The following is a 27,944-nucleotide window of genomic DNA, read 5'->3' as shown; positions in this document are numbered from 1 at the left end:
AGGCACTTCCTGGCTTCTCACCCCTTGCTTTAGTACTGTGTACACACACACACACACACACACACACACACACACACACACACACACACACACACACACACACACACACACACACACTCCTTCAGTCAATAAGAGTAATGAAAAAGAAGAAAGGGGAAGTTAGGCTGTGAATGAACCACAGTTCTAGTGCACAGCACCTCTCATTCAATCAGGAATTAAACACTGTTTCTGAAATATTGAAAACAATGTTTTATAAACATTAACTACAAATAAAACTTTAATGCAATCACCAGGATGTCTGTACATAGCATAACTTAGTAGTCATATGATCTTACTACTCTTGCCCTTCCCTCCCTGCTCCCCATTGTTTATTTTCACTAGTTGTGTTACATTTTAAATGCTGCATTTGTTTACTGTATTTGGTTGGATCACCATGCATCCACCTAAAAGGAGCACCTTTTAGTTAGAAAACACTTCAGCGAAAGGGTGATGCCTTTGTGTTTGTGCTGTAAATCACTCAGCAAACTTGGATGATTTTTTAAATATAATTAATCATAGAGTTAAAGCTTGCAGCACAGCTTGTAGGTTAGTATTATTGTATCCATTTCACAGACAGGAAAACTGAGGCACAGAGAGGCTAAGTTACTTGCTGAATGTCAGAAGGCAAATCAGCAGCAGAGCCAGAGCTCTGAAACCTCAGCTCTAAGCTAACATGCACAGGCCCCTGCCAATGCTCTCGTTGACCTTACATAAATTTAATTTTCATAATAAACATCACAGATTGCTCAGGTCATCCCACACTCAGTACACAGATATATTATGGGAGACACAATAAAAAAGATTTTAAAACCCCTTCATAGCAGTCCTTTAAAAAAAAAAAAAGAAAAAAAAAAAGAAAGAAAATCTCCTCAGCCAAGCCCATGCCCAAATGCCTCAGAGAAAAGGTAGGCTTTGCAGCCTGCCTTGAAACTTAACAGAAGTGGTTCTGCTGCACCAAGAAACGGGAGCGAATTCCAGAGCTGAGGACCCCTCATGGGGACCCATTGCCAACAGCTCCCTCTTTTTTACATTTGGGGGCTCCACCTTGAGTGCCTCTGCTGATCTCAGTTGTGCCAAAAGACACAGGGAAAGAGGCAGTCTCTCAGACACCCAGGTCACATACCGTAAAGGGCTTTGTAGGTTAAAACAACCCTTTCGATTCCACACAGAAACTTAATAGCCGCCAGTGCAGTGCCTCAGGCACAGATGTGAAATGCCCTTCAGGGTACAATTGCACTTAGTAAACAGAGAGCTGTGTGCTGAGTTCCAAGTGGTCTCAGTGTGTGACCCCAAATGGAGCGCATTACAGTAATCCGGTTTTGAGGTGATAAGGCATGGCAAGGTACACATTGGGAAGGAAAGGCCATGCTCTTCCCAGAAGGTGCAGATGGGAAGGAGTGTTCTTGATCCTGGTCATAAGAATCCAGGTTCTACCAGTAGTGACACACCTGAGTTTGTACACTAGAAGAAACCACCTGTGATGCATAGCATCTCTGCTATAAGAAACTACCAGCGTCCTCTTTAAGTTACTCAGAGAGGATCTTTTTGTTCCCCTCTAATTTGCATTATAGCATTTTTTTTTTTTGCTCACCTGGAGTTGCAGGTTTGCTGCCTGCTCTCACCGTCATCTTTGCTTCTTATTTACTCTTTTATCAGTGATCTTTTTATCGCTACCTCCTCCCTGAATAATCAATAAAACAGAGGGACGCGAGAAGTCATCATCCTCAGATTTGCTTTTGCTTTGAGACATGACTGCTTGCACTTGTTTTTACTGAAGTTAAGAAGAACGCTCAGGAACAAAACTGCTAGAGATAGATTTATGAATGAGTTTTGGATACTGACTTTTCATAAGTAGAATGTTCATTCATATGCATTTACCTGATTTCTAATATGAATTTAAATTCCAGTGATAATTTTCAATATTTTTAATAAATATAGCCCCTAGAGAGAATATAAATTGATATTTTTTAATGATCAGTTTGTTATAAATCAGATTTTAAAGCCACTGGTCATGATATTAACGTTACTGTAGAAAGTAGTTACTGTGAACAACAAATAGGAATCCCAATTATTTAAGATTGTACAAATTAAAATTTAAGCTACTTCCCTAACCATCTATTTCAATTTTTAACTACTCTACTATACAATGCCATCCATCCCAAGACATTGGGCATCCTTGGCACTCTTTTAAAAACATTCCAGTAAAGAAACAGACCCACCACTACACCAAATTCAAATACCCGTTGAAAACAGATGCATTAACATTTCATTTAAGCCTGCTCACATGTCCCCCCGCCACTACACACACAGACCCCACTACCCAGCCCTGCCTGTTACCCATCTCCTTACAGACTGAGGAGAAAAGCTTAGCCTTGGATTCTTCACTAGGCCCCAGCCATTGTGCCCAACACAACCTTTGTGGGGGTCTTTGTCCAGATAGATGGAAGATAATTGTGTTGCCCCTTTAAGGACTTCTTACAAGAGGTGGTGAGGAGGGGGAGTTTACAGGGGTAGACAAGAAGGGCAGGAAGCAGTTGGGGTCAGGTCAGAAGATCACTGCACGGCTCTTGATGCTCACTGGAAGGGAGGGTTAATACCCCATGCAGCTGTAGAGAGACCCTGATTTACCAGGATTGCGCTGGCAGCGCCAACCCAGGAACTTGGCAAAAGCACCAAGTTCCCTCTTGACCTGCTGTAGGCATTATGCCAGTTGCCCTTCGCCTTGGGGGTTGGGAGGGAATTTGTTGGCGAAGGCAGAATGGGTTTTTTCACCTTCCCCACAGCTGGTCTGGGACCCACTGGGGTGATGTAGGGGGTTGGGTTAGAATGTTGCAACTTAGTACATAAAACTAGTGGCTGATGTCCAGTGCACGTGCTCAGTATGGAAAGGATACAGTTATCAGATAAAATGGATTGGAAAAGAATTTGAAGGAAAGTATCCCTTAAGGGAGGCAGAGTAAGGGTGTTTGGGGCTCCTATGTCTTGTACAGTGGGGAGCTGTCCTTTTCCTAACCCCTTTTAGCCCCCTTTCAGGGAGCTGAGGAAGAGGGTTTGGGGCTCCTGCATCTGGATCAGCAGAAAACCGAACCCTCTCCTTCCTGCACTGTAAAATTTGTTCCTGGGTACGCCCAGATATTAGAAGTGAATAAAGTTGCGGCCTAATTAAATCACATTCATGGCCCCCCCCCGGTCTTTCTCCTGGCGTGACTGGACAATTGTGCTTTGACTTAATTTAACACAGTGGTCCCTTCTGGCCTTAAAGATGTAGGGTGAAATCCCTACTGAAATCAATGACATAAATCCTATTGACTTAAATGGGGTTAGATTTTACCCTGTGAATTGATGACTATTTTGAGTATAATTTTTTATGAGTGACACTTAAAATTTCACAAAAACTAAATGAAAAGTTCTAGAGATTTTGGTGACTGAATTAGCGAAGTTGAGTGAAAAATTGCATATTGTTTTTGACTTTGTGAAACATGTGTTACTTCAGATTTTTCTCACGCTGAATCTTTCTCATGCTGCATTGGCAGTGAGATGCTCTCAAGAAGAGAGTGAAATACTTTACGTTGTGTCATAGATGCCAGGGATTTTACTCCATGTTAACAGGGAGGGGAGGGGGAGAAGTAGTCTTAATTCATTGCAGCCTTGCATCTTTTGTATTCATTTACACCAATGTAAAGTAGATGTAAATTGCTACCATTCTGATTTGATAGCATCTCTCACCCACTTTGCACTAGTGTAAATGACTACACAGGGCAATGGTGAAACAGGTTGTGTGTGTAGAAAAGACATACATTTCAGGATATATGTAGTGCTGAAACTGTGGATGTGATGTTCTCTGGGATATTCCCCAAACTTAATTGTTTCATTTTCTACAGACAAATGTGTGTGAAACATATGTGCTGTAGCTGTGGTGAGGGCTGCTGCACAATTATTTGAGTAAAGCATGCAAGTGAGAATTAACCACATATGATACGTGTTAGTCACATCTCTTAATGCACTGGTGGAAGACGCTCAGATATTATGATAAGGGCAGCATAAGAACTGGCACAGAAGAGAATAGAAGCAGAAGCTGTTCTGTGGGTAGATGGAGGATTGTTGTCTCTACAGTCTTTCAGTTTTTATGAGCACTAAATGCATGTAAAATTAAGGGCAATCTTTTGAAGTTCTGGTTCCTACTGCATTCTTAGAAGTCTGGTTCACCATCTGTGTACATCTGCTACATTGCAGTTAGCAAGCTCTTGGAGTTGAAAATAGTTTAACTTGTATGTGTCCATTCAGTTTGTTTAGGATTACAAAGATATACATTTCCGGTGAGCTCAAAGGCCTAGTTTGGGCCATTTCTGCTTTCTATGATGTACAAATAGGTTGACATTTGTCAGTGAAATGTCAGTTTTAATATATCTATCATCTGATAGACCAGCGGTTCTCAAACTTCATTGCATCGTGACCCTCTTCTGACAACAAAAATTACTACCCGACCCCAGGAGTCGGGACCAAAGACCGAGCCCACCCGAACCCTGCCGCCCGAGCCCTGCCACCCCGGGCAGATGGTCCAGGCAGCCCAAGGACTTCTTTCTTGGGCCGTGGCATGTAACCTTGGGCTTGGGCTTCAGCCCTGGACGGTTGGGCTTGGGCTTCCGGCTTGGTGGGGCCCAGGGCCAACACCAGCCTTGGCAACCCCATTAACATGGGGTTGTGACCCACAGTTTGAGAACCCCTGTGATAGACTGTCCAATTTACTGGCAAGGGGTAAAGGACTGGGAGTCAGGGCTCCTGTGTCTGATTTCTGACTTTGCCACTGACTTGACCGTGGGTAAGTCAATTAACTTTTTCTTCATTAATTAAGCTTAATTACAGTTTGTATTGTAAAGTACTTTGAGGTCTGTGGAAGAATAGCTCTATATAATTGCCAGTGCTAAAATTAAAGAGGTCTTTTTTTTCTTTTGCTAACAGGTACTTGGAACACCAAATGAAGATACATGGCCTGGAGTCCATTCTTTACCCCATTTCAAGCCAGGTAGGTTTAAACAACAAGTTATCAAGATTTCACTCTTTCCAGGAAAACACATTAAAAATCTTACGTGCTAGCTGACAGAAGGATTTTGAGACAATGCTCCTACCTTTTGGCACATTTACTTACTGACTAATGGACTTCTGCAACATTGTTCCAAAATAATCGGAATAGTTTTGCAGGATAGCGGATGCATTGTAAGCATACCGCAGTGCATTCATTTTAGCATTTCACATGTCACTATGTTAGTTGGATTTTGACTTTTAGCCATAATTTCCCTTTGTAGCACATTAATATGACATATTGCACAACAATATTACATATCCTGTGAGTGGTAGGGCCAGTATTACTTGTCAAAGGCCAGTATTACTAGTCAACAGATGCAATATCTATGAATTATAATGTACTGAAGGGGGGAATCAAAGTGACAGGGAAAGGTATCCTGGAAGCTGAAGACGGAAACATCTTATTCCTCTGCCACTGTTTAGTTTGCTGTATTATCTAACACTTTCTGCAGTCTACTTTTAAATGGCCAAACTGATGGTGCTGCTTCTACCACTGCTGGAAACCTGTTCCACAGTCGAATAGATTTAACCATTAGGAAGTTTCTCTTGCTGTTAAGCAAACACCAGTTGGTAACCCTTATAAGCCAGGATGCAACCAAAATAATGATGTTTTATCTGTTCCACAAGTAGACTTCTATTTTGAATTTAACCTATAAATTGCACTATTTAGGCTGGAAGTAGGTACCAAGATCTACTGCTCTGAAATGGAATCCAGATTCTACTCAAGTGAGGTCATAATTAAGTTAACAAGTTTGCAGGATTGGGGCTTATGTCATCCAAAAGACCTGGAAAGAAAGAGGGTGATGTACAGCTGCTCATCATAGAATACTATAGGAACCCTTCAATAATAGCACACATCTATTTAATAAATCTGGAAGGGTTTTATCCTAACACTTTCTAGATTAAAAAAAGATTTTCTCTAAAATGCAAAAACAATTGTGTGTAAATTTAATTCTTATTAAAGAAAACACTATTTTCAGAAAAGTTCCAAAGACATTTGTTAATACCCTGGGATATTGTAAGTGGAAAAACAGGACGTGTTTTTGGCTTTGGTGGTGCTGTATTTTTGTCACCAAAAAAAATGGAGTTGAATAAAATGTTTTGAACAGTAGATGGCAGTCAAGAAACTTTCTCTTTAGAAAATGGCTTAGAAGTGCATCAAGCAGTGAGGGTTTGTTCTATCAATTTTTGCAAAGGGACATTGGGAAATAAATTGACAGCTGGCATTTAGTGAAATGTAACAGAAGCATGTTGTTATTAAAATGACCATTGTGTTGGATATGTTTTTGTTTCCTCTGTTACAGAGTATGGATTTTGCCAGCTCTGAACACATACCAACCATAAAAATGCAGTAATGAGGGAAAAAAAGATAAATGCAACGTGGTAAATGGTCACTCAACACTTTCTCCATTTCCCTAAGGGTGCATAGAGTGTTCTTTGTTCTTTCAGCCTTTCTCCACCCCTGTGAAGTATGCATATTTTCAAGCAAAAATCATTATTATCCTAGTTGATGACTGTTTTCATCTGTATGAGGCCTGTTGCTGCAAGGTGCTGAGCACCCTTAATTCCGATCCACTTACATGGGGGTTGAGAGACTTCTGCCCCTCCCCATGGGGAAAAGGCCTCTTTTTGCTGCAAGTGTATGCTTAGCTCAGAGCTCCCTTTGCCCCCTCCAACCCCTTAGTGCACATGTATTCTTGGCAAAATGATGAAAATGTGAAGTAAGCCCTTCTAATATGTTACAAAGATGCATAGTTTTTGGTTTGTACAACAGTAGGGATGAAATTTGCCTCACCTGCGTAAAGCCTGGGCTTTATGCTGGTGAAATGCAGAATGACTGGGGAAGCAAAATCCAACACCTACAGCATAGGGGTTGGGCATGAAGCAAGCCTTGCATCATATCAAGAACTGCATCCTACGGGCTGGGCTGGAATAATACCACTTTTTGGGGCTGCTAGGGACATTGGCTCTGGTTAGGGATGTATAATATGGCCCTTTCACTATCCAAAAAGCTGCCCCTGATGCTGACCTGTGTATGGCCATCAGGGAAACCTCTCTGGAGAGCACAGGGGTTGTATAGTCTCTTTTGCAGCTGCTCAACCAGCCCCTTACCCTTCCTATAGTGCTTAGATGGACCCTCTGCACTTGGATGAATTACACCCTATAAGAGATTTTCCGAGTGAACTTGACTGAAAGAATTTCCTGAGTAACCTTGTACTAGCAGAAGCAGAGTTAATGCTTTATTTTAACACTTCTCAGATTTATAATTTTGAAATGGCTTAGTCTCTTTGTTTCCTTAGTCCCAGAGTACAATATAGTGAACCTGAAATGGTCTTGCCAAATTTGAATTGATTCCATCTGTGTCCAAGACATATGAGTTTATTGTACTTAAAAATAGAAAGCGTGGAATATATTTTCTTTTTCCAACAGTTTGTTCAGCACTCCTTAGGCAAAATTTCTGTGTGTGTGGAGCAGAGCCCTAAGAAAGTAACATCCCCATCTAAACATAAATATATGAACTATAATTTAAGCGTAGCAGTTGCAAACAGTAAGGACAACAAATTATTTGAAAGGAAAGAAGTGCAAGAAGAGCACTGATGATTAGAACATTAGCATCCGCTCAAGGCAGACTTTGATGTTATAAGCTTAGCTGCTTAAAAGCATAAAACAATGGAATTTGAGCAGAAGGTATCAGTAATAAATAGTGACTGTAGTAAAAAAAATTCTGGCAACTTAATTAAATATCTGTGGAGTTGAAAAATAAAACAAGCAGAGTTTAAACAGAATTTCATTTTTTGTTGTCTGCATTCAGATGTAGGTAACTAATTTTTTACTCTGTGATTCAGTAAAACACGGTCACTGCCTCAGGGAGCTAATCACATTTTACTAGGGAGAGACAAGTAACATCTGAAAAACACTGCTTTCGATGTCCTGGGTTGCTGCTTCTCCATTCCAGTGTCCACAGGCCTAATTGCCATGTATTGCAGTTAGCAAAAGCAATGATGTCAGGGATATTCTGCTGAGATTGGTCAGTAGAGAGAGAGTAATATCCTAAAATGTGAATAAACTTCTCTCAGGCTGAATGATGAGTCCACTTCTTATGCCAACCGTAGAGAGCTCTAAATTAGCCACCTGTTTTGTTTCTGAGGCTCTCAGTCGGTAAATGGGAATGTAAAAATTTTGTATCATTTATTTCACCCACTAGCCCTTTGTCCCTTTGAGATAGCGCTGTATCATCCAAATCATGAAACCAGTTTGAAAGTTGTCTGCTGTGTCATCTCCTGCTGTCCCTTAGTCTTGCCCTCCACCAAAACCATCCCATTTGTGTTTGCAAATACTTTTATCCCATCTAGTAAATCACCTACTGGGTTGATTTTCAACACTGTTTTTCATCTAAATCGGGGTGGGCAAACTTTTTGGCCCGAGATCCACATTGGGGTTGCAAAACTGTATGGCGGGCCGGATAGGGAAGGTTGTGCCTCCCCAAACAGCCTGGCCCCCACCCCTCTCAGAACCCCCCAACTCATCCAACCCCCTCCCCTTGTCCCCTGACCGCCCCCTCCTGAGACCCCCCCCCGCCCCAGCCGTCCCCCCGGGACCCCACCTCCTATCCAAACCCCCTGCTCCCAGTCCCCTGACTTACCTGACCCCTATCTGCACCCCCGCCCCCTGACAGGCCTCCTGGGACCCCACGCCCTATCCAACCACCCCGCTCCCTGTCCCCAGACTGCCCCGACCCCTATCCACACCCACAGCCCCTGACAGGTCCCCCGGGACCCCATGCCTATCCAACCCCCCACAGTTCCCCGTCCCCTGACCGCCCCCCCAAAACCTCCGCCCCATCCAACCGCTGCCCCCTGTCCGCTGACTGCCCCCCCAGGACCCTCCGCCCTTTATCCAAACCCCTGGCCCCAGCCCCCTTACCTTGCCGCTCTGAGCAGCAGTCGCGCCACCCGGCCGAGCCAGACACAGTGCCGCTCTGCCCAGCAGGAGCGCACAGCTCTGCCGCCCAGAGTGCTGCCCGCGCAGCGGCATGGCTATGGGGGAGGGGGGACAGCAGGGGAGGGGCTGGGGGCTAACCTCCACGGCCGGGAGCTCAGGGGCCGGGCAGGACGGTCTAGCGGGCCGGATGTGGCCCGGAGGCCGTAGTTTGCCCACCTCCGATCTAAATACTTAATTTTAAAAATACAAAATAGACCAAATGGGAGACAGCTGCCTTCCTAACTCAGTTCCAAAATTTTGTAATCCTGATTTTCTTATAGTATCTCCCTGTGCTCAGGTGTCATCTCTTCCAGCCTGGTTATGTAAGCCAACATGGGCCATGTGTGAGCGCTGTTTGTAAAGAAGTGATCCGTGCTCAAATGAGCAAGCTGTTCAGGGAAGTTAAAACAAAAATTAAAGTAAAAACAGTTATTATTATTGTAGTAGAGTCTAGAGGTCTTGAGCATTTGGGGGCCCCATGGTGCTGAGCACTGTACAAACATATAGTAAATGATGACAGTGACCTAATGAAATCTGGGTTGGTGCCTAAGTATTTACTATGGACTAGCCTATTGCTTTGCCACAAGGCCTGAGTAAGGGGCAATGTGTAGGTGTGTTGCCCTGGAACAGGCCAATTACTTCCTCCTCCATGTCAGCTCAGTGGTGCTGGCTCATATGTTTTGGGGGGATGGAGGCATGGGTCTGCCTCTGCCTGCGCAACTGAGTGGGAGAGGGAGTAGCAGTCCCAAGGAAGCTGCTTTCCCACTCACGTTATGACGTGTGATATAGGTAACTCATGCGGGGCAGGAAGCTGCATCTGATGTCCCCTTACTTCCCTGTATGGGCACATCTAGTAATCTAGTCCAGTATCTGTTTTTAACGGATATTCATTTTAATAATCTTTGTTTATTCCCAGAGCACCCATACACCGCGTCCATGCTATATTAAGGTGAAATGTGAACTGATTCCCTTCATTGTTTTAAGATAAAACTAATGTTACTAAGTTAACGGATATATCCCTCACTTCCTGCACATTCCTTTATATCCACTCATCATGTTTTACTTTATTAAAAGGTATTTTTCATTTAATGCAAATCTGGTCTGCTAATATCTCATGGCATGACCCCATCCAGGAAAACATGTCGAGCATTGCTGAAGCAATGGCTTTTCACCAGTGTAGAATGAAGAGGGATTGTCTTTTGATACAAATTGGTGGATTCTATTATTATGAGAATGTGCTGATAGCTGGACGAATGCTTTTCTATTGGCCCTACTAAGACCACTTCTCTCCTGGCACAGATTGTTTCTGATGTAGAAGAAAAACTAGCAAGCTTCAGGCAACTTGTTCTGGGGCCACCTAGTGACAATTGGGGTTTAATACATTAAAGTTCTTGGCATTTTGATCTATAGCTGCCCCCAAAGAAGTAGGTCAGCGATTAGGGTAGGGTCTTTCCTTCCTCAGATAAAAGAACATAAGAATGGCCATACTGGGTCAAACCAATGGTCCATCTAGTCCAGTGTCCTGTCTTTTGACAGTGACCAGTGCCAGATGCTTCAGAGGGAATGATCAGAACTGGGCAATTAGCGAGTGATCCATCCCTTGTCATACAGTCCCAGCTTCTGGTATCAGAGGTTTAGGGACATCCTGGGCATGGGGTTGTGTCCCTGACCATCTTGTCTAATCCCCAGTGATGGACTATCCTCCATGAACTTGTATAATTCTTTTTTGAACCTAGTTAAATTCATGTCCTTCATAACATCCCCTGGCAAAGAGTTCCACAGGGGGGACTGTGGGTTGTGTGAAGAAGTACGTCTCTGTTAGTTTTAAACTTGCTGCCTGTTCATTTCATTGGTGACCCCTGGTTCTTGTGTTATGAGAAGGAGTAAATAACACTTCCTTATTCACTATCTCTACACAACTCAGGATTTTACAGACCTCTATCATATCCCCCTTAGTCATCTCTTTTCTAAGGTGAACAGTCTCAGTATTTTTAATCTCTCTTCAGATGGAAGCTTCTCTGTACCCCTAATCATTTTTGTTGCCTTTCTCTGTACTTTCTCCAATTTTAAGATATCTTTTTTGAGATGGGGTGACCAGAACTGCATGCAGTATTGAAGATGTGGGAGTACTATGAATTTATATAGTGCCATTATGATATTTTCTGTCTTATCTGTCCCTTTCCTAATGGTTCCTAATATTCTGTTAACTTTTTTGACTGCTGTTGCACATTGAGCAGATGTTTTCATAGAACTATCCACAATGACTCCAAGATCTCCTCCTTGAATAGTAACAGCTAATTTAGACACCATCATTTGGTGTGTGTATAGTTGGGATTATTATTTTCCAATTTGCATTACTTTGCATTTATCAATTTTGAATTTAATATTCTATTTTGTTGCCCATATGTCCTGCTAATGATTTTTCGTGGGCCAAATGCAGAAACAGTCAGAGATAAGTATGGGGCACAAGGAATTGGATATATAAAATTCTTTATGGGACTCTGCTTTAATCATTTACTATTGTAAATCTCATCTGAAATTGAGCCGCTATCCAGAGTCTTAGCATTTCCTGCTCTATCAGAGCTTATCCCATCCTCACAGATGCAGTGAAAGAAATCCTCCATCTGATGCTAGATCAGAGAAGACTACCAGCTTCTCAGGCAATATCAGCAATTGGGCCTATGTCTGTGGTTCCAGACACTGGGCAAGGCTGCCTGAACTCTAATCCTTTCTTTCACTCCAGCCTCTCTTCTGTACTGGATTCACAGACCTAACTAGTGAGTCGAAGAACTTAGCTTGGAGACTCGCCTAGTTAGTTTTATTATTTTTTCTTATCAGCTTTTTGATATGGCCCCAGTCCTGCTGTCTGGGTTAATGTCTCAAAATGCAGTTGCTGGGCAGTTACCAGATCAACAGTGCTGCCAACCCCAAAAGTTCTAAAATCATGAGTCAATCCCCCCCCCCCCCCCCGGAAAATCATGAGGTTTATGGGTTTTTTAAAGATTATATTGTGGTTTTTGTCTGATTTTATTTTTTTAATTCCCCTTCCCTCTCCTCTCTGCTGCCCCCCATGTGTATGTTCTCCCAAATATATAGCGAAAGGTAGCAAAAGGTGGTTTGGCTACTGCAGGAGTTGTCACCCACCCACCCACGCACACTTTTCTGCACCCCCCCATTAATCCTGTCCCCACATCAATTCTTCCCTGCCATCTGCCTGTACTCTCATTCCCTCACCAGTTCTGCTCCACCCACTCTGTCTCACCTCTGCTCCTCCTGCAGCTCTGTGGGATCTTCACCCCCTTCTGCCCATTCCCAGGCTTGATGTTGCAGAGAGGGAGATGGGAGGGAGGAGGAAATACCCTGCTGCTCCCAGAAGGGGATATGGGAGGAGGGAGAATGTCTTGAGCAGCCTCTAAGGAGTGGACACCAATCTGCCTCCCCAGGAAAAACTTCAGTGTGACCCCATCCTACTGCTTAAAACAGAGGTTCTCAACTGGGGAGTCGTGCCTCCCTTAGGAGTGGGGTGGGGAACCAAACCTGATGGTTCAGTAGTTATGGCAGTGGTGGGGGGAGGGGCCACAGCGGTTTTGTGTGGCAGCCCCTGCCACCTAGGCAAGATCTGCTGCCCTCTGCTGCTGCCTAGTTTGCCTAAGGCAGGAGCAGGAGAGAGAGCTCTGTCTGTCTCCTGCAGCAGCACTGATTGTCTGCCCTTCCCCAGGAGGCAGGAGAGTGGGGAAGGCAGAGGGAGTATTCTCCCAGCCAGGGTTGAAATTTATGAGAGGACTGGAGATTCTAATGTCATTGTGATACTGGCTCCAGTCCCAGCTGGCCTCCTAGCACTCACGGAAAAAAATAAGAGTTTGCAGCACTGGCTCATGCTCTTGGTGTTCAGCCAGCTACACTTCCCGCAGGCATTGCTGAGAGGCCAGTTGTCACTGGTGCAGATGGGCCCACGGCATCTGTAATGTAATTGCTTACAACTAATTCTGCAGTTCCTTTGGAGCATGATACCTTGGGCTGTGGCTTGTGCTGTATCAGGAGGCACAGCATCGTCTCCCTGGCCGATCCTTTTATGAAGGATGTTCGGTGGATACAAACGTGATCCCACTTCTAGTTCTGCATTTGGATGTCCTGTCTGGTCCTCTTAACCAGTCTTGTCCCTTTAAGAAGGCACACATGGTCCTGTCTCATTAAGGTTCTTTTGGTTAACCTGGTCATCTACCTCACCCTAGTTCTCTTTATCCATAATAGTCCAAGGGAGAATATCTTGTGACTACTGCAGCTCTGTCCAAAATATAGCCTGGCTCCAGCCAGCCCTTCCTGACAACCCAAGCCATTGGCCACAGGTAGGTTTTTCCTGTTGAGTGTGTCAATCTCTTTTGACCAAACATTTGGATATTTGGCTTGCAGAGACCTGAGCTCTTCCCTGAAAGCTATTAGGAGGAGCTTCCTTTGTCCCCAGCCTACCTTTTCCCCTGAAAAGCTAAAACTTTTATATCAGCAGGTGCATTTAAGCCCAGTTCCTGCCGTTCCTTCAATTTCTGTTCACCTCTTCTCTGCTTCATGGAATATGGACTCCGTACACATCATCAGAAGCTCTCTTATATTTAAAGAGTAGGGATTTATAATCAGAAGCAGTTACAGTAAGCAAGAGGGGAACTGATGAGACATCATAAAGATTTTGTTGAAGACAAGTGACATGATGACCATCCTACGGTCTATGAGGAGAAATGGTGGTCCCCCTGGTACAAAGTGGTAGAGACTAGAACCTCATGTTAATGAACCTATTGTTGCCTGGTAGGGTGAGTGATTAAATCTATGCTTGACTGCTATTGAGGTAAAGGAGAATCCACACTTAGTAAAATAACAAACATTAGGAAATGTACAATGTATGTGAAAATGAGTGCTTGCTTTTCAAACTTTAACTGCGTTCACAGTAGAATTTCACAAAAGTCCAGTCAACTCTTTCTGTTAAACACTGGGTCAAATAGCTGTGCAATCAAATTGCTAGGCAAGGTATTCTGAGCTGGTTGAAAAATTGGTGGTAGTGGGGAATTAACCTTTTAAAAATACTTTCCCTCCTCCGCTTTTAATTTTGACAATTTTGAAATTTAAAAAAAAATTGAAATGTTGATGATCTCTAATATCTGCAGTATGAGAAAAAACAGGGTTATCAAAGGTTTCAGAAAAGGTGATATAATTTGAACTAGAAGTGGGATCACGTTTGTATCCACCAGAACATCCTGTATAAAAGGATCGGCCATGGAGAAGATTTTGTGCCTCCTGATGGGGGAAGCAAGCAAGTGAACATTGCTGAAGGACCGCATCATCTTATAAAAAGAATGTAATGTGACATTGTAATACAGTGCTGGCTAACTACCTTACACACATTGCATTTCTTACTTATGCTCACAAGAGGGACTAGAAAATTGCGTTCTGTTGCACCATCCTTAACATTGCTTGATAAGACAATGAGGTTGCATATCTGTATCTTGAATATGACCAAACAATTTTCAGTGACAAGCAGGAGCTCGGCTTTACATTAATTTGTTTCTAGGATACTGGGCTTATGTCCCACAAAATGATATAGCCATCACCAAAGAATCCTGAGGTATTTAAGCAGTGGGGGCAAAAGATCTATTTGGCTTTAAGATTAAACTCGATAAGTTTATGGAGGAGATGGTATGATGGGATACCATCAAGATTAAACTCGATAAGTTTATGGAGGAGATGGTATGATGGGATAACATGGTTTTTAAATATTAATGGTAAATAGGCCTAATGGCCTGTGATGGGATATTAGATGGGGTGGGATGTGAGTTACCCAGGAAAGAATTTTCTGTAGTATCTGGTTGGTGAATCTTGCCCATATGCTCAGGGTTTAGCTGATTGCCATATTTGGGGTCGGGAAGGAATTTTCCTCCAGGACAGATTGGAAGAGGCCCTGGAGGTTTTTCGCCTTCCTCTGTAGCATGGGGCACGGGTCACTTGCTGGAGGATTCTCTGCTCCTTGAAGTCTTTAAACCACGGTTTGAGGACTTCAGTAGCTCAGACATAGGTGAGAGGTTTTTCGCAGGAGTGGGTGGGTGAAATTCTGTGGCCTGCGTTGTGCAGGAGGTCAGACTAGATGATCATAATGGTCCCTTCTGACCTTAGTATCTATGAATCTAAGATGCAGTTGATGGTTTAGAAAACTGGATTAGATGTCGAGACTTCTGATTTATAGACATACTGTATATTTTTAGAAGACGGGAAGGCTAAACCCCCACTCTGGCACTTTGAGTGCAGAAGATGGGGGCCCTCAAGGATTCTAAAAATTAATACTGGCCACTCCAGGCTTTTATTAAACTCTCAAGGTTACAGCTTTTCTCTGACCTTGGATGGGTAGATGCTGCCACCCATCCCTTTGAGAGCCCAGGAAGACGCACTTGGGAATTCCTTCCTGTGGGGCACCCTCAAAGGAAAGGAAATCAGCTGTTGCCACCAGCTAATTAAACAACATGTGCACAAACCTCTTAAGACACAAAAATCCAATCCTGTTCTTAAAAAAAGTAAATTTTATTAATAAAATAAAGAAAATACATCTAGGAACTTCCTTTTGCTAGATTAAAAAAAAATAAACCTACTACAAGGATTAAGCATCAAGAATAGCTCTCTTGAGGTCCATCTTAAAGTTTACAAGCAAAACAAAAGCACCTGGGGTTAGCACAGAGGAATCCACAAGCCATAAAGAAATAAAAGAAATAAATAAACCTAATCACGCCTTCCTAGACATTTCCTGATCTACTTACATATCTGGGGCTTTAGATGAGTAGTTTCTAGGTATGATACTGATGATTTTTCATACCTGGCCCAGGCTTCTCACAGCATAATTGCTCCCTCCCCGAGAACAACAGCAGCAGACAGACAAAAGCGAAGTTTTGTTTCAATTTTAAAAAGTTCTAGCTTTCCCATTGGCTCTTTTGGCCAAGGTGCCCACTCCCTTCCTTTTACCTATGCATAGCAGTGAGCCTTTTTAACCCTTTACTGGTAGATCAATTAGTGAACAGATACTAAGAGGGATTCTTATAGCTGCTGGCTGGGTGCCCATAAAAGGGAGCTACCCCCTCCCTTCATTTATCACAGGGATGTTAGAATTGCAAGGTAATGATTTTTTTCATAGTATTCTAAACTCCTGTACTGGCATTTCTATCCCATGCTGCAATGGACTAGTTACAAACAATCTTATCCAAGAGAGGAAATAAATTTTCCCTTCCATGCATAGCCATCATCACTAGCAGTTAATATGAATGGAGGCACAGATTTTTTCAGAGAGAGAGAAGAAGCAACTACATCCAGTAATTAAAAAAGACATCTCTTAAATGTTGCTTAGACTGTTAGTCTCATAAAGTTACCGTAACACACAAGCAAATATATGTAATGATTTTTGAAGGGTTAGTTGATGAATTGAGCTACAGTATGAATGCTTTTATAAATTTCTTTGGCCTCCTAAAATGTCAGTAATTTAGAGAGAGCATCACTGGGTAATTACAGGTAGTAAGTAGATATTCATTCTCCACTCTAACTTCAGAACTCAGGAGATCTAAGAATGAGGGTTCACATGATTCGGGGGTGCTCGCACTAGCTCTTCTATAGTTAAAGTTAAGACCAGCTTTCTGTTTAAACCATAAAAAGAAAAGGAGTACTTGTGGCACCTTAGAGACTAACCAATTTATTTGAGCATAAGCTTTCGTGAGCTACAGCTCACTTCATTGGATGCATACTGTGGAAAATACAGAAGATCTTTTTATACACACAAAGCATGAAAAAATGTGTTTACCACTACAAAAGGTTTTCTCTCCCCCCACCCCACTCTGTTATTTTCTTTGTTAGGCCTGTCCTGTAGTAGGTGACTTCTGGGAACGGGACAGGCCTAACAAAGAAAATAACAGAACGCCACTAGCCATCACCTTCAGCCCCCAACTAAAACCCCTCCAACGCATTATTAAGGATCTACAACCTATCCTGAAGGATGACCCAACACACTCACAAATCTTGGGAGACAGGCCAGTCCTTGCCTACAGACAGCCCCCCAACTTGAGGCAAATACTCACCAGCAACCACATACCACACAACAGAGCCACTAACCCAGGAACCTATCCTTGCAACAAAGCCCGTTGCCAACTGTGCCCACATATCTATTCAGGGGACACCATCACAGGGCCTAATAACATCAGCCACACTATCAGAGGCTCATTCACCTGCACATCCACCAATGTGATATATGCCATCATGTGCCAGCAATGGCCCTCTGCCATGTACATTGGTCAAACTGGACAGTTTCTACATAAAAGAATAAATGGACACAAATCAGATGTCAAGAATTATAACATTCATAAACCAGTCAGAGAACACTTCAATCTCTCTGGTCATGCGATTACAGACATGAAAGTTGCGATATTACAACAAAAAAACTTCAAAACCAGACTCCAGCGAGAGACTGTTGAATTGGAATTCATTTGCAAATTGGATACAATTAACTTAGGCTTGAATAGAGACTGGGAGTGGCTAAGTCATTATGCAAGGTAACCTATTTCCCCTTGTTTTCTCCTACCCCTCCCCCCCAGACGTTCTTGTTAAACCCTGGATTTGTGCTGGAAATGGCCCACCTTGATTATCATACACATTGTAAGGAGAGTGATCACTTTAGATAAGCTATTACCAACAGGAGAGTGGGTTTGTGTGTGGGGGGGGGAGGGGGGAGAAAACCTGGATTTGTGCTGGAAATGGCCCAACTTGATTATCATACACATTGTAAGGAGAGTGATCACTTTAGATAAGCTATTACCAGCAGGAGAGTGGGGTGGGGGGAGAGAAAACCTTTTGTAGTGGTAAACACCCATTTTTTCATGCTTTGTGTGTATAAAAAGATCTTCTGTATTTTCCACAGTATGCATCCGATGAAGTGAGCTGTAGCTCACGAAAGCTTATGCTCAAATAAATTGGTTAGTCTCTAAGGTGCCACAAGTACTCCTTTTCTTTTTGCGAATACAGACTAACACGGCTGTTACTCTGAAACCTGTTTAAACCATGACTCTTCTAATTGCTCTACAATCCATTCAGTTGCTCGGATTGCCTTGAAATTTGGTGTGCCTCATGGGGGGTTGGGGTTTGGTCGGTGACCAAATTTGGGGTCATTTGACCAAGGGGTTCCTGAGATACAACCCTTCCCAGCACATCCCAAAAAACCCTGCTTTTTTTAAAGTTGACATATTTTGACAACTTTTTTTTGTCCAGACCTGGGGATCAAACTATGGTTCTGATCCTGGCACAAGGGTCTTATTTGTGTAAGGGTTGCCCCAGAGAATGTATGGCACCCACTAGCCCCTTGGGGGAACAAAATTCAGAATGCTATTAACAAAAGAAGTTGTTATTCTCCAGTTAGGCTCACACCTAAGACTAACACAAACCACATTACACTGAGCACATGCAGAGAGAGAGAGAGAGAATGTCTAGTGGAAAGCTTCCTCTGCAGCTGGAGGGGATGAGTAATATGCTTTTGAACCTGAATCAGCCCAGCCAGTGTAAGTTCAAGTCCCATCTAGGGTAGAAATCTGGAAAAGTTTTGAAGGCATGTTGCTAAAATCTTTCTGTAAAGTGCTTTTTAATGGGGGGTGAAACTTAATCAAAGTATTTGTGAAAAAACGTTAGACATGTGAATGCTTGCTGGGACGGAAGGGCGTTAGGGGGCATGGTAATAGGGGGAGAGGGAAATATGGGGATGGGTGGGAGAGGAGAGGAGGTGGAGGACTCAGATTAGGTAGGTGGAGGAACACTGAGAAGGGCACATGGGGGTAAGTGGCAGGGATACTGGAGCAGAATAAGAGGCACCTGTCAGACCACATTCTCCCCTCCTGTGTGTGGGCCAAGATTGGAGGGGGAAGGAGGGCTGAGTCCCTTTCTTTACCATGGTGTGTGTGTGCGTGCCAGGATCTGGGGCCTTCTGTTCCTCTGGGGGTGGGTCTGAGCCCCTCTCTCTTCCTCCCCTGGGATCTGGGGATGCCTGCTGTTCTGGGAGTGCTGGAGCTCTTACCGGCTTCTGGGAGGCCGAGGTAAGCTATACATCCCCCTGCAACACTAACTTCTTCTTCAAGTGATGGTCCCTATACGGATTCCAGACATGCGTGTGCATGTGCACCACACACCAGAGCCAGAACTGTTTATAGTAGTGTCCATTGGCCCGCATGTGCATCATGTGTCGGCCGCATGGTGTGTCCGAGGCTTTAAGATGCTGTGCGGGTTAACGCCACTCCAGTTCCCTCTTACCGTCGTATGGCCTGTTCCTCTGTGCTCTTGGCTTGCTAAGTGAACTCTTTGTCCATTCCTGTTTTTTGTATGTCGCTTCTAGTTGTATATAGTTACCAACAGTTGTTAGTTAGCTAGGTTTTTTTTTCCCATTGGACTTCTTTCCCCGGGGGGTGACAACCCCACCTCCCGCCCTTCCGGGGACAATGCCCCAGCAGGCTGGCTTCAAAAGCTGTGCTTTGTGCTCATGTTCCTTCTGTGTAAGCAACGAGCACTGGGTCAAGTGGAGATAGTTTTCATCCTGGGCACAGCAAAAAGGAGTTTTACCAGAAACATTGGCAATTCCTCTCATCCTAGACTATGTCCTATCCTTAAAATCATTGGGTCTCGCCCTCAGCACTTTGAGAGTCCACCCGGTAGCTATCAGCACATTCCACCATTCAGTGGAAAATTACTCTGTCTTTACAAACCCATTAACCACTAGATTTTGGAAAGGCCTCCTCAGAACCTTCTCACCCCTCCAAATGATTGTGCCTCAATGGGACCTGAATCTTGTTCTCTCCATGGAAGCCCCCATTTGAACTCTTAGCTTTGTGCTCCAGATCCCTCCTTTCCATGAAAGTCACCTTCCTTGTTATGTCTTCAGTGAGAAGGGTCGGTGAACTCGGCACTATGATGGTGGGCCTGCCATTCACAGTATTCTGGATAAAATTTTGTTATGTCTACACCCTAAATTTCTTCCAGTGGTGGTTTCCCAGTTTCACATTAACCAATCCATTCACTTTCCTGTTTTCTTCCTGAAACCTCGTGTATCTGCGGAAGATTGTCTACTCCATTCCCTTGACATCCGCTGAGCTCTGGCCTTCTACCTGCAAAGAATTAAACCAATTAGGAAGTCCCCTATATTGTGTGGCAGGGGACAGGCCATCTCCCCCAGAGAATTTCCAAATGGATTTCTTGCTGCATTAAACTATGCTACCAGCTGTCAAGTCTACCTCCCTACACAGGGGTATGGGCTCACTCCACAAGAGCTCAAGCTACAACCTCGGCATCCCTTCATGACGTGCCTCTCAGAGACCTATGTAGAGCATCCACTTGGAGTTCTGTACTCACTTCCGTGACAAGCTATGCCTTGGTGCAAGTCTCGGTGGTGGATGCCTCCTTTGGCACAGCGGTTTGCCACGCGACCGTTCCGCCCTTGTTCTCACACCCACCTCCAGCTTAGATGCTGCTTGTTAATCACCCTCAGGGGAATGCAGTAGAGGCCATCATTTGAAGAAGAGGAGGAGGTTACTTTCCTATAACTGGAGGTTCTTTGAGATGTATCTGTATTCTACTTTCTGCCCTTCTTTCTCTCTGCTTCAAATCTGTGAGATTCATGGTGGAGAAGGAACTGAAGATGCAGTTGGTTTGCCCTGACCTTTGTCACCTGGGACAGAAGCACAAGGCAAACCAGGGTGCATGCATGAACCAATGGACACTACTTTCAGATTCTCTGATTAGAAGGTGAAAATGTGTAACCTGCAGTGGAAAACAGATAGGGAACACACATCTCAAAGAACCTCCAGTGACAGGTAAGTAACGTCCACTTTGGAGGGAACGGAAGGGCGCAGGTGTAGTACCCAAAATTATTTTAAATTGCATTTGAAAAAATTGAATAATTATCATGTTGACAGTTTTCCTTTAATAATATGGATAAGGTAGCTGCCAGTTATAACTAACTTGCCCACACAATTACTGAATCACTATCTAACTTAGCGCAGTGACAAACATTTTCAATCTTGACAGTTAAAATTTGCACACCCCAAATTTAGTGATTGTCAGTGATTTCGTACACAGTCAAATGGAAAAGATCCAAGCTGTAACTGGTGTACGTGAGGGAAGTGATGAGCAAAAGTGAGGCTTTTTCCCACCTTTCTGACTTTCTCTTTTCCCATTTCCCTGATTCAACCCCCAGTGCAATTTAGAGACTGGCAGAGAATGCAGATTCTTGGTAAAACAGTATGGGGTAACATAGAAATGGGTTATTCATAACCTGCCCCTAAGTCCAAAAGTGCCCTCCTTACATAGGCTTCAATTCAGAAAAGCACTTAAGTATATGTCCTTACCTTTAAGCATTGACTTCAATGGGACTTGAGCACGTAAATGCCTTCCTGAATCAGGGACAGTATGTCTTCCTTATCTCCATCAGCAAATCTTCACTGAAGAGGTGAATTCATTATTTTAAGTGAGAGAATCATCTCATCCTGGGGCAGATCTGATTCTTAATAATCATAGAATCATAGAATATCAGGGTTGGAAGGGACCTCAGGAGGTCATCTAGTCCAACCCCCTGCTCAAAGCAGGACCAATCCCCAATTTTTGCCCCAGATCCCTAAATGGCCCCCTCAAGGATTGAACTCACAACCCTGGGTTTAGCAGGCCAGTGCTCAAACCACTGAGCTATCCCTCCCCCCCTAATATGGTAATAATGGTAACCTAATAATATGGTTGTCAGTTTGAGTCCAAGAAGGCAGAGCTTGAATCACATGACTGTCATGCAGCTCTGAGTACTACTGCTGGAGTTCAGTAAAAAGGCCTAATTGTATATTCTTGCTTTCTATAGTACTTGAGGATTTGGATGGACTGCATGGTTCACTTGTCTTTTCTACCTTTAGATGACGTAATAGCAATATATATGTTAAAATCTCTAGTATGAAAGTGGTATGCTATAGAACAGTCACAAATACAATATGTTATTGTTTTTCAGTATTAAAAATGTATTTACTTTGCAAGTAAAGAAAACACACTTTAAAGAAGCCTGTTTACTAATCTGTTCAAAATATTACTGTGATAAATGTATAAATATTTGCATTGAAACAAATCACATTTGGTTTTAAGTAGAGAAGAACAGTAAGCAAGAAATACACACTAAACTAGCATGATTTTATTAATAACATGAAAAACGCCTTGAAGTCAAACTCCGTGCATTTTAAGTGGTATAGGTTAGAGAAGCTGATTATCAAAACTGCTGAAAATAAAGCTAACAAAATCAAAATTCAGTCCGCTTTAATTCTTTGCATAGCTTTTTTTTTCCCCCCTGTTCTAGATTTTCTTCAAGGCAAATAAATGGTATAAGTATAATAGCTCATGTGTTTCCTGACTGATGAAAAAAAACAAAACTCGTTTTATGTTACTTAAAATGCAAGTACTTATTTTTTCAATTCTCATAGCAGACCAGTGGTTCCTTCAGCAGTCTGCTAATAAGCTCACTAGTGAGTTCTGCTGAAATTCTCTTCTGTTTGAACCTGTCCTTGATGCAAGGCTGTCAGAAAGAGCCTGTTTATCAAGCATATAATGTTTTCAGTGGAGAGCATTTAGGTATATGTGTGAGCACATGTGTGTATGTGTATATATAATCACATAAAGCCACCTACTCGCTCTTATTCTGTTTGTTAGGTTTTTAAATCCTAATAATAATCTACAGGCTGTAGAAGGATAAAATAGTTTATTTTTCTTTCTGGTGAGAAATATTGATATCATGTATCTGCTTTTGCTAGTAAGATAGCCACACAGTATAACTATACAGAGCTCTAATCTGTTTACATAGCACTTAGCTATGAACAGACCATTTCATTAGTTGATAGTTTTTACTAGCTTGAACCTGTTTTCAGAAGCAAATCTTAAACACGTTTTAATGTCTGTGCAATTTACAGAAAATCTGAAGTCACTCATTTGTTTCATGTGGTAGAACATCATCTTCAACGAGTGAAATATGAAGCTTGTATGAAAATCCATCTTAACAATGAGACAGGCCTCTGAAGATGGTGATCATTGTACATTTAGCACAGTAATTCAGAGAAAATCAAGTTTATTTTGCTCAATTTAATTATAAAGGTTTTTCAGATAACATTGGTTTCCTTTAAACTTAGTAATTTTCATATTCAACGCAGCACTATTTTAGTTTTAAATTCCAGGCAAATTTAATATACTTGCCTACCACTGTGTTCCTACACAAAATAAATGCATGTAGAGAAATTTAAAATTTATCTAAAAGGATTTGATTCCCTAATAACTAGTTACTATTTGAGTCAGTGACTCAATCAAATCATAATAAATATGCACTTTCAGTCCCACTACTTAACAGGATTTCTTTTTAATTACATGTTGATGAAAGTAAGCAAGTACCTTCATTCTACCGGTCATACAGCCTTCTTGGCAGTAGCTCATATACTTCAGAGTATGGTTTATCATAGAAGATTAGGGTTGGAAGAGACCTCAGGAGGTCATCTAGTCCAACCCCTTCTCAAAGCTGGACCAACCCCAACTAAATCATCCCAGCCAGGGCTTTGTCAAGCCAGGCCTTAAAAACCTTTAAGGATGGAGATTCCACCACCTCCCTAGGTAACCCATTCCAGTGCTTCACCACCCTCCTAGTGAAATAGTTTTTCCTAATATCCAACCTCGACCTCCCCCACTGCAACTTGAGACCATTGCTCCCTGTTCTGTCATCTGCCACCACTAAGAACAGCCTAGCTCCATCTTCTTTGGAACCCCGCTTCAGGCAGTTCAAGGCTGCTATCAAATCCTCCCTCACTCTTCTCTTCTGCAGACTAAATAAGCCCCGTTCCCTCAGACTCACCTCATAAGTCATGTGCCCCAGCCCCCTAATAATTTTCGTTTCCCTCCACTGGACTCTCTCCAATATGTCCACATCCTTTCTGGATGCAATACTCCAGATGTGGCCTCACCAGTGTCGAATAGAGGGGAATAATCAGTTCCCTTGATCTAGTGGCAACGCTTCTACTAATGCAGCCCAATATGCCATTAGCCTTCTTGACTGCAAGGGCACACTGTTGACTCATATCCAGCTTCTTGTCCACTGTAATCCCCAGGTCCGTTTCTGCAGAATTGCTGCTTAGCCAGTCAGTCCCCAGCCTGTAGCAGTGCATGGGATTCTTCCATCCTAAGTGCAGAACTCTGCACTTGTCCTTGTTGAACCTCATCAGATTTCTTTTGGCTTAATCCTCCAATTTGTCTAGGTCAAACTGGACCCTATCCCTACCCTCCAGCATATCTACCTCTCCTCCCAGTTTAGCGTCATCCATGAACTTGCCGATGGTGCAATCTGTCCCATCATCCAGATCATTAATGAAGATGTTGAACAAAAACCGGCTCCAGGACAGACTCCTGGGGCACTCTGCTTGATACTGGCTGCCAACTAGACATTGAGCCTTTGATCACTACCCGTTGAGCCTGACAATCTAGCCAGCTTTCTATCCACTTTATAGTCCTTCGTCCAATCCATACTACTTTAACTTGCTGGCAAGAATACCGTGGGAGACGGTATCAAAAGCTTTGCTAAAGTCAAGGTATATTACGTCCACCACTTTCCCCATAGCCACAGAACCAGTTATCTCATCATAGAAGGCAATCAGGTTGGTCAGGCATGACTTGCCCTTGGTGAATCCATGTTGACTGTTCCTGATCAGCTTCCTCTCCTTCAAGTGCTTCAAAATGGATTCCTTGAGGACCTGCTCCTTGATTTTTCCAGGGACTGAGGTGAGGCTGACTGGTCTGTAGTACCTCGGATTCTCCTTCTTTCCTTTTTTTAAAGGTGGGCACTACATTTGCCCCTTTCCAGTCATCCGGGACCTCTCCCGATCACCATGAGTTTTCAAAGATAATGGCCAATGACTCTGCAATCACATCAGCCAACTCCCTCATCACCCTCGGGTGCATTGCATCCTTCCCCATGGACTTGTGCATGTCCAGCTTTTCTAAATAGTCCTTAACCTGTTCTTTCACTACTGAGGGCTGCTCACCTCCTTCCCATACTGTGCTGCCCAGTGCAGCAGTCTGGGAGCTGACCTTGTCTATGAAGACCAAGGCAAAAAAGCATTGAGTACTTCAGCTTTTTCCACATCTGTCACTAGGTTGCCTCCCCCATTCAATAAGGGTCCCACACTTTCCCTGACCACCTTCTCATTGCTAACATACCTGTAGAAACCCTTCTTGTTACCCTTCACATCCCTTGCTAGCTGCAACTCCAATTGTGCTTTGGCCTTCCTGATTACACCCCTGCATGCTCGAGCAATATTTTTATACTCCTCCCTAGTATCTGTCCAAGTTTCCACTTCTTGTAGGCTTCCTTTTTGTGTTTAAAGTCACTGAAGATTTCTCTGTTAAGCCAAGCTGGTTGCCTACCATATTTGCTATTCTTTCTGTACATCGGGATGGTTTGTTCCTGCACCCTCAATAAGGATTCTTTAAAATACAGTCAGCATTCCTGGACTCCTTTCCCCCTCATATTAGCCTCCCAAGGGATCCTGCTCATCAGTTCCCTGCGGGAGTCAAAGTCTGCTTTTCTGAAGTCCAGGGTCTGTATTCTGCTGCTCTCCTTTCTGCCTTTTGTCAGGATCCTGAACTTGACCATCTCATGGGCACTGCTGCCCACATTGCCACCCACTTCTACTTCCCCTACCAATTTCTCCCTGTTTGTAAGCAGCAGGTCAAGAGGAGCACAGCTCCTAGTTGGTTCCTCCAGGACTTGCACCAGGAAGTTGTCCCCAACACTCTCCAAAAACTTCCTGAATTGTCTATGCACTGCTGTATTGCTTTCCCAACAGATGTCAGGGTGATCGAACTCCCCCTTGAGTGCCAGGGCCTGTGACCTGGAAACTTCTGTTAGTTGTCCAAAAAAAGCCTTGTCTACCTCATCCTCCTGATCTGGTAATCTATAGCTGATGCCCTCCACGACATCATCCTTGTTGCCCTCGCCTCTAAACTTAACCCAAAGACTCTCAAAAGGCTTTTCTCCAGTTTAATAGTGGTGCTCTGAGCAATCATATCGCTCTCTTACATACAATGCAACTCTTCCACCATTCCTCCCGTACCTGTCCTTCCTGAACAGTTTATACCCAACCATGACAGTGGTCCAGTCATGTGAACTGCCCCACCAAGTTTCTGTTGTTGCAATCACATCATAGTTCCTTGACTGTGCCAGGTATTCCAATTCTTCCTGCTTGTTTCCCAGGCTTCTTACATTCATGTTCAGGCACCTAAGATAATTAGCTGATTGCCCTACTTTCTCAGTATGAATCAGGAGGCATCCCCTGTTGCACCCTCCTCCTTATGTTTTCTCCCGGTTTCCCACTTCCCCAGTCACTTCAGGGCTTAGGCCTCCATCCCCTGGCGAACATAGTTTAAAGCCCTCTCACTAGGTTAGCAAGCCTGCCTGCAAATATGCTCTTCCCTCTCTTCGTCAGGTGGATCCGATCTCTTCCTAGCAATTCTCCTTCCTGGAACAACATCCCATGGTCGAAGAATCGAAAGCCTTGTCTCTGACACCACCTGCGTAACCACACATTTACTTCCACAATTTGATGATCCCTATCTGGACCTTTTCCTTCAACGTGGAGGATGGACGAGAACACGACTTACACCTCAAACTTCTTTATCCTTCTTCCCAGAGCCACATAGTCTGCCGTAACCATTTCAAGGTAATTCTTGGCAGTATCATTGGTACCCACATGGAGAAGTAGGAAGGGGTAGCAGTCTGAGGGCTTGATCAGTCTTGGCACATGCTCCGTCACATCCTGAATTCCTCCAGGCAAGTAGCACGCTTCTCGAGTTTCCCAGTGTGGACGGCAGATGGATGACTCCATCCCCCTTCGGAGGGAATCTCCGACAACCATCACCCATCTCCTCCTCTTGGAAGTGGAACTGCCATCTCTAGGATAAGGCATCCCATGCCTTCTGGTCAATGGGGCCGCCTTCTGTTCCCTTCCCTCAGAGGACTCTTCCAAACCATTCTCCACCCTAGTACCTGTATAGAGAGACTGAAAACGGTTTCTTACTTCTATATGCATTGGGGGTACATGGGTTCGCCTCTTTAGTCTTCTGGTGATCACATGTGTGCTGGGTTGGATCACAGAAACCGCCTTGGGGCTGCCAACTGATGTTCCAAGACTACTTCTGCCCCTGCTTGCCCTGCCAGCTTGGGACTCCAGACCCCTGCCTAGTTGGCCAGACACCCTTGCCGGCCACAAACATAGACCCAGGTATGAACCACGTCCCACAAACTGCAAGCTTAACTGAAAGCAGCTTAAGAAGTGTTCCTATCTTTAACACTCAGATACTCAAATCCCAAATAAATCCGTTTTACCCTGTATAAAGCTTATACAGGGTAAACTCATAAATTTTTCGTCCTCTATAACACTGATAGAGAGAGATGCACAGCTGTTTGCCGCTCTCCCCCCACCCCCGTATTAATACATACTCTGGGTTAAATAATAAGTAAAAAGTGATTTTATTAAATACAGAAAGTAGGATTTAAGTGGTTCCAAGTAGTAACACAGAACAAAGTGAATTACCAAGCAAAATAAAATAAAACATGCAAATCTATTCCTAATACAGTAAGAAAACTGAATACAGATAAAACCTCACCCTCAGAGGTGTTCCAGTAAACTTCCTTTTGCATACCAGTCTCCTTCTAGTCTGGGTCCAGCACTCACTCACTGTGGGTTCAGCACCCCCAGGGTTACTGTCCTTTGTTCCAGTTTCTTTCAGGTATCCTT

At 43.5% G+C, this 27,944-nt stretch overlaps 1 protein-coding gene across 5 annotated transcripts in view; it reads left to right on the top strand.

The window, feature by feature from the left end:
- The window catches only part of CDK14 (cyclin dependent kinase 14), a 505,722-nt gene that overhangs the window by 350,185 nt on the left and 127,593 nt on the right, over window positions 1-27,944 (top strand). For all 5 annotated transcript variants that reach the window (XM_037890727.2, XM_043541222.1, XM_037890728.2 and 2 more), the window contains one exon: window positions 4,999-5,062. In XM_037890727.2, coding sequence (XP_037746655.1) covers window positions 4,999-5,062 — 64 coding nt within the window. The remainder of the gene's footprint in view (window positions 1-4,998; window positions 5,063-27,944) is intronic.

This window comes from Chelonia mydas, chromosome 2 (assembly GCF_015237465.2).
Source record: "Chelonia mydas isolate rCheMyd1 chromosome 2, rCheMyd1.pri.v2, whole genome shotgun sequence".
In the NCBI taxonomy this organism is placed as follows: Eukaryota; Metazoa; Chordata; order Testudines; family Cheloniidae; genus Chelonia; species Chelonia mydas.
This window is presented reverse-complemented; position numbering and strand designations above follow the sequence as displayed.